Below are 11,351 nucleotides of genomic sequence, written 5' to 3' on the forward strand. Positions count from 1 at the left end.
CCCACTTCCTCCCCCACCCCCCTGCCTCCCCCTCTCCCATGTCCCCCAGAACCATTGGTCCCATTGTTTTCTCCTCCAGATTGTTTATCCCACCTATCTTATCTAGATAGACCTGAAGAGATAATAATATGCACAAAAAACAAGACAGCGCAAAATAAAGCAACAAAACAAAACAACAACAACAAAAACAATGACAAAAAAAGAGAAAAGCCTGTAAATAGTTGAAGGTCTGTTTGTTGACCTTTAGGAGTGTTTTCTGGTCAAGTCTGATGGGGTACCAGGCCCTGGCCCCAAAGTCCATTTTTGGTATTCCCTGGGGACTTCATTGTTCTGTTCCCCTTGTTCTGTTGCACACCCTTAGTGTTTTGCCTCAGTGTATTGGGGTCAGGTTGGGTGCAATTCCCACACTGTGTCTCCACTATCATCCCCCATAGTCGCTATGGGACAGTGAAGGACATCTTGTCTCATAGTGGGGCCGGCCCTATGGTCATCTCTGTGCTTTGGCTACTCTGAGAGGGCCAGGATGTGCTCCACTCTCTCTTCCTCCCCCTTTCTTTGCTCCTGTGTGCTCTGATCAGACATGTCCCTCTTCTTGAGCTGTAGCTTCACTGCTGTCCTCTGAAGTGAATTTTATTATGGGGATGGGGTGGGACGGAGGCTGTACACATGGCTGGGATTGAGGTTGGCCCCTCAGACATCTCTGTTGGTCCCCTGCTTCACATACGTATCATCTCTTATAAAGATTACCATCATTCCCCATTTGGAAGCCTCTTTTAAGATGTAGGTTAGGTTTTAGCAATCACTTACCCCACTTTCTCAGGAGACTGCAGGAGAACCACCCGCAGAGAAGTAGGTTTTTCTCTTCTAGTGTTACTTAGCCCATCCTTGAGTTATTTGCACTGTGGGACCATCAGTTATTTATCTCTCCAGGATGAATTCAAACCCACCAACTGCTACATGGGAGAGAGAGAGAGATGTGCAGTCAGCCCATAAAAATCACAGCCTTGGCAACACTATGGGGCCAGTTCTACTCTGTCTAGTTGATTTACTATGAGTCTGAATCAATTCAACAAAAATGGGTTTGGTTTGATTTCGGTTTTAATGGGTCAAGGAATTTAGAGGCAGGATCTTTTAGTTGTTATTCTTAGCAACTCAGAAGCTAGCTGGCCTGAGAACAAATCCAGCTTTACCCCTTTCCTAGCTGGGTGACCGGGGTTAATTACTTAGCTCTTCTGGGCCACATTTCCTCTAGATTAAAAATGTAACAATGAGGAACATAAAATTAATAATTTCCAAATTGGGTCATGGTGGTTTTCCTGCACATGTAATGCTTGATCAATATTTTTGTATTTTATATCATGATGTTTATATCTTTCAAGAACTTTGAAAGCTAAAATATAGTAACAATAATATTGAAATTGCCTTTATAATGTATTACTATTGAAAATGATCCACACATAAAGTGTCTGTTTACAGATAACAAATGTTCACAAAGATCAGTCTGAACTCTCTACTTATATTTTAGGAGCACAACAAAATTTTAGACAAAATCTAATATATATTTTAAATCATAGCACAATATAATCTATGATATCAGGTAATTAAGTTATTTTCCTTGTTTGATGCAGTGGAACATAAGTTAAACTGATCTTTCAGACTCATTCAGTGGTTTAATCAGACCTTATGCAGTAGGTCACAGTTGACATTGCATTTGGGGACATTCTGGTGTTAGATGTCATCGGGTTGGTTACGACCTGTAGTGGCCCTGTGCACAGCAGAATGAAACACTGCCCAGTCCTGCTCCAGCCTCACAATTGGTCCTCTGCCTGAGCCCAGGGTTGCAGAGCTGTGTAAAGCATTTCATTGACGGCCTTCCGCTTTTTCGCTGCCTGCCCACTTTACCATGGAACATTCTAAATAATACTTTCCCATGGGACATTCTAAGTACTTCCTTTCACCCCTCCAAACTACTGATGCACAAAGGGCCTTTCTCTTTTAAGGCTGCAGGCTCTATTGCATGCACACATACTTTTATCTTCATGAATTTGTTTTTGATGATTCCTTCTTTCACTTAAGTATATGTGATGCTCACTTTTCTACATCCTTAAATATTCTGGAGCACAGTGTTTTTTTGTTTTGTTTTTGCCCAGCATAATGAGTACACTAAAGTTTCACTGAACTGGGCACTTTTAGTTTATTTTTTTTCTCTACCAGTATATATGTGTGTGTCTATTTGTATGTATCTGTGTGTGTGCCTCTCATTTTATTTATTTGTTTGTTTCTTTGTTTATATGTCTCCCTCTCTCCCTTTCCCCTGGCCTCTCTTTCCCCTTCACAATCTGCTTCTTTTCACGTGAAAACCATTTTTCTTGATTAGTGGAACAGATTTTTAATGGTTTGATAAAGTATCACAAACTTATGTTTAAAATGTCCCCATTTCTGGAATTTAGATGTTACATTTTCCCGTATTTTGAATGATCAATGAGACTGATCACTAATTTTAACATAAACGATTTACTGGGGCAGGGGGCTACTTTGTAGAATGAAAGTGTAAGGATTGAGAGGAGAATTTTTTTCCCCTAGGAAAGCGTGGTGAAGGATGCTATGGAGAATAATATAATACTGGCCATTGAAGCAGCTGGACCCTTGCCCATTTCCTCCTTCTGATGGGATTTCAGTCCAATGATCTGTTTTGTGTCATTTCCAGGTTTTCATTCGATCCCAGGTTTATACCAATACATACTGGATTGGATTATATGCTACAAAAGAGAATCAATGGCAATGGGTTACTGATGACAAACCAGCTACACTGTAAGTCAGGCCCTGGACTATATTTAAATTCTCAAATTGGTGTGAAAGTTGGAAGAATGATCTTTAAGGAAATTCTTCTCTCATTTTATCTTTAAGTAGAGGTCATTAGTAGAGTGATTAAGAAAGCGTTCAAAGAAGTATACTTGAAGAGAAAGAGAAGCTCATGGAGAGCTAGTAACAATCAGACAAAAATATTGGGAAACACATGCATGTTATGAAACAAAGCAATGCGTGATGTGGAGTGGTGGATCATCCTGGTTATGCCACAGTGAGCCCTCTTAGCGACAACAAATGAGTATCTTGAGCATCCCAGAATTTCATTTCAAATGCTTTTATATTATTAATTCACATACACACACACACACACACACACACACACACACGCAAATCAAAGAGAATTGCTGCTAGGGTTCCAGTTTCCACGTATGTGAATTGATTCCCCAAAGAAGCATTTTTCCATAGGTCTCTGCAGTGGTTGTAGACAAATCCTCTTAACAATATCCTTGTTAGAGTCTCATTCGGTGCCTTCCAACAAAGGTCCGATCAAAATAGTGGCTTTCAAAGAAATCTGCTGGGACAGTTCAATTTTAGGCAGCAGTTCAGAAGGTTAATGAAACTTTTTTTTTGGGGGGGGGTTTCCCCCCCAAAATGAATAGAGATAGCTATTTTTTGAAGGACACCGGATGATGGAGGATTAGTGAAGAAGATTTAAGAACATTGAAAACTGCAGTGGTTGAGAAAAGACCAGGACATTTGTACTCAGGAATTAGTTTCCATCATGCTAAAGAACCCGCTCACTTTTCAATGGTAGCAAGGACTGTCTTAAGAGAATTTTGTTAGGAAACATCATCCTGTCCATCTTTCTACACTGATCTTGCTTCTTCAGACTTATTTTTGTTCCCCCAAACTCACAGAACATTTAAAAGGAACCTGATCGGAGTACCTCAAGGGTGCTCAAACCTGCTGTTTGGATGTGTACATTGAAGAACACCGCAGGAGCACTCTTTGTGGGAAGGATGGGAGTCCTGAAAACCCGCAGGGACAGTTCTCCCCTGTCCTGTACGCTCACTGTGAGTTGGGACCAACTCAATGGCAGTCGGTTGGGTTTCCTGACGCTCGCCAGGCGCGCAGCCCCTAGTTGCCTGGCTCTTTGGAAAACCCAATGCATCTTGAGTGCTTGGGTAATTTTCAGAAATCACTAAGAGCCAAACCAAGTTCTTCGTCCCACCAAATGAAACTCACATAACATTCCTTTAAGTATTTTAAAATTGCACAACTCAGTGATATTGAGCCCATGCCCAATGTCATGTGACTGCCATTTCTATCCAGTTAGAAAATATTTTCATCAGGCTCAAAAGAAACAGTGTCCATGAAGCATGCCCTGCCCATTGCCTGTCCCCACTCCCCAGTCAGTGGACAAAAGATACGGCCAATTAAAAGGCAGGAGAGCAAGGAAGACCAAAATGGATGTCAGAAGAAACTCTGACACTTATTCTCGAAAGAAGAGTAGCTACACCAAATGGAAGAATGAAAGAAGTCAAGCTAAGCAGTTTTTAGAGGACAAGTTGAGAAGACAAAACGTTACAATAAAATGTGCAAAGACTTGGAATTAGAAAACTAAATAAGTAGAATACAGTTAGCATTCCTCAATGCGAAAGATCAAATTCAAGCCTTGAGTTGTAATATTGAAGAATTCTGTGGGCACAATATTGAATTACACAGGATATCTATCTATCTATCTATGAAGATGGGAGGAATATAAACTCTACCAACCTTTTCTGACGGTAACCTATGATGAAGAACTTATGATATGAAAAGGAGAAAGTCCATGCTGCAGTGAAGCCTTAGTGGTAAACAAGGCTCTAGAATTGATGTACTTCTAATTGAGATGTATCAACAAATAAATGCAGCATGGGAAGCACTCATTTGTTTATACCAAGAAATTTGGAAGACAACTACCTTGCTAACTGAAAGGAAGGAACCTACATTTGTAGCCATTCCAAAGAAATATGAGCCAAAAGCATGCAGAACAAATCAATATCATTAACATTAATCACAAATAATTGAAACATAGCCCCAACATGAAAATGCAAGAAGTTCAAGCTCGATTCATAAGAGATATTAACATGAAGGGTCTCACTGATGACATTAGATAGTTCCAAGCTGAAAGCAGAGAATATCAGAAAAGTGTTTAATTGTATTTTATTGACTATGCCAAGGCAAGTGACTGTGTGAATCATAACAAACTATGGATAAGATTGAGACGAGTGGGAATTCCAGAACACTTCATTATGCTTATGCAGAACCTGGACCTGGACCAATGGGCCATCTTTCTTATAGAACAAAGGAATACTGTGTGGTTTAAAATCAGGGTTGTGTCCTTTCATCACACTTATTCAATCTGTTTGCTGAACAAGTAACGTGAGAAGCTGGAGTGTAAGAAGAAGAACGCAGCATCAGGATTGGAGGAAGGCGTATCACAACCAGGGATATACGGATGATACCATCTTGCTTGATGAATGCGAGGAAGACTTGCTGACAATCAAGGACTGCAGCCTTCACTATGGGTTACAACTCAACAGAAAGGAAAACAGTTATCCTCAATATTAACTGATCATTAACTGACATCACGATCAACGAAGAAAACTTGAAATTTTCTGAACTCGTGGAGAGTTTATTAAATTAATGAAAAATATAGAGCAGGATGCAGGGGGGAGAAAATTAGATAGCTGCAAGTGAGAGAAAGATCCACATTACTGAGTCCTGGGCTAGGCACTTTTCCGATGACCTCTTATTCTTGGATGCATAACCCATTCTGATGATGGCTTAATTTCCAGGACCAAATTTGTGGTTAGGGTAAGGGGCCTCAACAGATAGAAGGAGGTTGGGGCCAGCAGAACCTTTTCTTTCTTGGGTAATTGCCCCAGCAGGAGAGCCTAAACAAATAATTAAACTGATGTGAAACTTTGGATTTTATTTGTTTTTTGGGCAGAAGACCAGAATGGATGTTTTGCTTAAGACTTAATGTCGACTGCCTATGTACCTCATGGACATTTTGTGTGTAATATAGAATGCCTGCTTGCTTTTTCTTCCTTTTGTCTATATTTGATGAAGTTATGCTCTGTTTAGTGTATCTATGACTAACATGTCTCAGAGATTACTAATTTGCTTATTCATATTTAATACAGCTTAGGAATACTGCCTATGCCTCACAAGTGACTTGGTTTTATTTATCTGCCTTGTCTTCTTTCTGTAGCAGCAAATTTGAATATTGCAACAAATGAAAATCACTTGAGAGGTATCTTGTGATTTTGGATTCTTAGGTGGCATTATTATTTTTCTCTTATGTTTAAATTCAAGTGTCAAACCAGGCATATTATTAAAAGCAACCAACCAACAAACCAAATCTGGTGGTTCCTCCGGAGCTAAGTGGCACCCGTGGTTTGCAGTTAGTGGTCTAAGTGATCCAGCAGCTCAGTGAGACACAATCCTCATCAACTGCTCCCAGATGATTACAGCTGTGAGTCAGAGGCCAATCGATGGCTTCTAACGCAAAGAGCATCATGGTGGCTTATACTGTAGACAGGGACAGATTGTCCAATACACAAGGTAAACAAGGGTTTACTTGCTTTTTATTTTTTTTACTAGTCTGTAGTGAACAGTTTCATATGGGTTTGACTCCATCTTTGTTATTCGATGTGGTGAAAAACATGTGAGTCTGTTCACTACAGATTAGTATGTAAACACATATTTGTTTGCCGTCCTTGTTAGGGATTATATATTTGAAAAGAGACTCTGATTCTGTAGGAAGGTACTGTGGGTTTGGAAGAGACAGACACCCCCTAAATACCTAGAAGCAGAATTTTTGATGTCGTGACTAAATGTGAACTTGGTCACTACCCGTAAGTAAATCTGTGTTTCCCTTGTTGACTGTGTAATTTGACACTGCCTGTATAAACCCTTTGGCGTCTCAGCCTTCTGAAGCTAGTATCGTCTCTTGATTTTAGAAGTCCCGTCTTGGATGGGACATGAGCTTTGTCCTCAATCCCTTGAGTCATTGAGAAAACATTGCGCGGATTCCCCAGCTTCAGTAAATCCCACCAAGGGAGAAACTCACGTCCTTCCTTGTTCCGACCTTTCCTGAACCCTTAGACTGGACTTTTTGTTCCTTCTTGGACCTTCTGATTCAACAAAAATTTAAAAGCTTTTCAGTTGACATTTTTAGTTATACTCAAGAGAGGGAATTCTGGCACCTTTTTACCATTTTGCTGAAATTTTACTCTAGTTGTTTTTCAATAGATCACTATATTTTAGGTAACAAACAACTATTAATTATACACTCTATGAAGTGGAGGGAGAAAAAGAAACAAAAATAAAATGAACAAAAGCAACAACCATCAACCTCATCTCTGTCTTCATTCCAATTTATTAATTTTTCTCCTTGAGGAGAAAATTTGCACATGAAATTTGGTTGTTTGTATCATAGTAGATCAATTTTTCTTGTTTTAATCTATCTGCTTTGTTTTAAAATAATAGCACCAAATGACAGCGCATAAATGGTGTGGGGGCCACTTCCCACCTCTTCTGGCTTCAGTAGGGGCAAAGAGAATTTAAGTACACATCTGCCCAAAGATGATTTCTATGAGGTAGAGGTCAGTAATGCCTCTAGCCTTCACCTGTCTTTACCCTATTCTCACACCAACAGTCACTCACTTCACACTCTATTTCTCTGCTGGGTTTGATAATCTGTTGCAATGGCCATAAAGAACTCATAGATAATACAGTACTCATGATTCTGAATTTATTAAGGAAGCTAGCTGGTCATCAGTCAGCTCAGAAATGTTAAGGATACAGCTTTTTTGTCTGCAATGCATTTTCTTAACTGGTTAAAGCATGTCTCTTTCTGGTCCTCTTGCAATTTTACAAAGCTCTTTACTGTTGCTGATAAATGTCCCAAAGGCTCCCTACTTTGCAAGCCAGCTTCCTGTCTGAAGGCACTCAGCTTTACTGCCGAGACAAGCCCGCTCTCCGTGACACTGCCGGTGCTGCTGTTGGCACTGCTGCCTGTTTCTCCAGGCAGGGAGCACAGGGTCCAAAAGGCATGCTGTGATGAGGGCTCTTCTTTCTTGATATTCATGAGACCCCCATTCCTGCCTCTGGGATGGCCCACTGTCTCTAGGCAGCTCTTTAGGCAACAGAGTTAAAAAAAATTATCACAAGTTTTAGAATGAAATGATTGACCATGTATATTTACCCAACAGAATGGCAAAGCTGACCAGTCTCTATGTTAGAGTCCCATATATCTTATTTTCTCACTCCCATCCAATCATTTGAGTTACAGATTATGTATAGATGTGCTATACCAAGTAATTCTGTAGTTATACTATAATCCCATAGCAATATTACAAAGTTATTTTGCCTTCTAACAAAAAATCCCAGTATAGAATGAAATGGGAGATTATGGATGAAATCAAGAAACTGTTAGATTATTCAATGGACTAAGAGCAAATGGAAATATTTTTGTCATAAAGTGTAGTTAAGATTTCTACAATTCATATCTTTGAGCAACAGAGCAAAGAAAAGTAATTTATGTTGTTAAAAGCTTCAGAATTAAGTAAGTGACCGTGTGTTTTTTCTCTTTTACAGTAATTACTCAATAATAAACTTGCCTTTGAAGACAGGACGATGTGCATTCTTAACCTCAACAAGAATAACCAATATCAATTGCCTTAACACCTACAACTGTATCTGTGAGAAGACAATTACTTATTATTTCCTATGATCTTCATAGATGAAAACCAATGTGAAAATTTTGTCAGTTTTTTGCTTGGTTACTGTAAAAAATTGTGATTAGATTATTTGCAAGTAAATGTTTTTGACATCTAGGCTAACCTATTCTATTGTGGAAGGAAAGAAAGACAGTCCGAAACAGTCAAATACCCATTGATGAATGAATAAACAATTTGTGATATGTCCACACAATAGAATACTACTCAGTTAAAACAAAAAATGAACAAAAACAACAAAATAAACCAAAACTATGGATGATTCCAAAATGATGCTGAAAAAAGAATCCAGGTACAAAAGAGTCTATGACATATTAAATTTTGTATTAAATTCTTGAATAAGCAAAAATAATTAATCATGACAGAGGAGATCACGGATTGCCTAGAACCTCAAACTCTTTACCTAGTACCTTAGTGTGTTAGCCGGTTTGTACCTCTCAGGGGTTCTTTGTGGGATCCTTAGATGCCTGTGTTTTTTGAATCTGTTACCTAGACCTCTCAGACAGCTTCTGGGAAAGCCACAATCTCTGAGGACTACATCTGTCACAGCCCCAGGTGAACATGATGGTGACCATGCCAATGACCGGCCCTTGAAAAGGTTATGGAAACCCATCTTTTAATCAAAGATCTATAGCAAGTGTCATCAGTGTCCTCAGCCCAGGAAGCTGGACCAGCATCCAATCAGGAGAGGCAGGTGGTCTGAGTGGCTCAGGGAAGCGCAACACACTATGTCTGGCATACTTTGCCAGTGATGAAGTTTGTTTATCTTCTGCTTTACTGCCACTTCAAGACCCTGATGTTGATTATGCATCCATGCCCTGCACCCATAACTCCCTAGTGCAGAGTGTTAATAAGAAATCATCTGTTTAATATTAGGAATAATACAATGAATTCTGTGATTCTTAATACACTATATAAACATCATAGTTGAAACAATTAAAAGCCAAAGAGTGAAGGAAAATAGATATACACAAATTAAAATCCATTTTGAGTGCATTGTAATTGTAATATTTTCACAAGCTGCCTGACTCATGATAGTCAAGACGGATAGTATCATGTCTTCCTCCAAATTCTCCAAAATTATTCTGTGGCATCAGTTCATAATGTGGTCCACCTGTGTGCACACAGGAGCCCTGTGGCATCATGGGTTAAACCTAGCTAGGGCTGCTACCTGCAAGAGCGCCATGTCAAGTCTGCCAGCTGCTTCGTGGGAGAAAGAGGAATCTGTCTCCCCCTGTAACTACTTATCACTTCCATAACTAAATGGAGCAATTTGACTCTGCTCTGCTGGCTTGTCATGAGTCCGAATCAACTTAACAGCTGTGGGTTCTACGTGCACAAAGCATCTGCCCGTACATACCGTAAAATATTCCTTAGGAAGCTGAATGCCGCCAACATCATGACAGTAAAAACACTGCATGATTGCATTATCTATATGCTCACTTTTACAATACATAGACTAAGATGTTTAATGTCCAAATGCAGAGAATGCTGATTTTTTCAGTTAAAAAAATGATAGTCAATATATATGTGATAAAGTTTTCCATTTTAACATTCTTCACATATACAATTAAATGACGTTAATAGTCTTCATGACAACCATCACTATTATTTGTTTCCAGAATTTTCCATCACCCTTAACAGTAGCTCAGTGTCCCCCTGAGCTTCTGCTTCTCCTCCCCCTCCCCCTGATAAGCACTAGCTACTGTTGAGTTGCTTACACTTGACTCTGCTAGATATTTCAGATCAGTGGAACCCTGTATTTGTCTTTTTGTGGTTTATTTACTTTACTCTGCGTGATGTGTTCCAGATCCATTCATAAGGAATTCTGATTTTTATTCATTAGATAAATAATATGAAATCCCATATGTCAAGTAAAGAAAAGATAATGGCAAAATGTTAGGGTAAATTACTGTGCATTTATCAGAATGGCTAAAATGTAAAATTCAACAACATCAAATGCTGGCAAGCAGCAGAGGAGCGGGTCACTCACATATGGCTAGTGGGCAGGTTGAACAAAAAGGTTCTGAAATGGATTGTGGTGATGATTGCACACATCTTACTATAATGGAATGATGAACTTGTATGCTATGTGAAGTATATACCAATCAAATGTAGTAACTGAAAGTAGAAAGGTAATGTACTGTGAACTGTAATTTATGCAACAGTATTGCAAGCATAAAACTCCAGCAATGAAGACTAGATGAGTAGTTTCCAGGGTCAGAAACACGCATGAAATAATGGGGCAAGCCTGACCCTCCAAGGGCAGTGTGCGGGATTCTTGTGATCGCACCACTCTGTACCTTGATTACATTTATGTCATTTCCTGATTGTGATATTTACCATAGTTTTGTAAGCTATACACATTGGGAGGCACTAGGTATAGGATGCACAGTATCTCTCTGTATTATGTACTGTATGTGAATCTAAAATTAATTCAAAATAAAAATTGGTAAGATTCTAATATATTAGTATCATTTCATTGCTGTTTTAATTCGTAATTCTTTAATGATGGGTGGAGGTCTATCTTGGCAATCACACACTGCTATCACAAAAATACTACGAGTGAGCAGTGTGCACAAACAGACCTTTATTCTTCCACTGTTTTGGGGGCTCGGTATCTAAATTCATAGCAATAGCTCCAGGGGAAGCCTTTCTCTCTCTTGTGGATCCAGATGAAGGCCTTTGTCTCCTGTTAGCAGTTGTAGCATCTGTGCCCTTTGGAGATCTCATGCGTTTTGGCACCAGTCTTTC

General features: G+C 39.3%; 1 protein-coding gene across 1 annotated transcript in view; it reads left to right on the forward strand.

Moving 5' to 3' along the window:
* LOC101653440 (killer cell lectin-like receptor 2) overlaps nt 1-11,061 on the forward strand; it is a 19,356-nt gene extending 8,295 nt beyond the window's left edge. Inside the window, 2 exon segments of the mRNA XM_013008602.2 lie at nt 2,708-2,811; nt 8,458-11,061. Coding sequence (XP_012864056.1) covers nt 2,708-2,811; nt 8,458-8,593 — 240 coding nt within the window. The 3' untranslated portion in view covers nt 8,594-11,061.
* The last annotated feature ends 290 nt before the right edge of the window (nt 11,062-11,351 follow it).

The sequence above is a fragment of the Echinops telfairi genome, unplaced genomic scaffold, assembly GCF_000313985.2.
Source record: "Echinops telfairi isolate 266 unplaced genomic scaffold, ASM31398v2 ScPeMD7_1957;HRSCAF=2489, whole genome shotgun sequence".
NCBI classification, from domain to species: domain Eukaryota; kingdom Metazoa; phylum Chordata; class Mammalia; order Afrosoricida; family Tenrecidae; genus Echinops; species Echinops telfairi.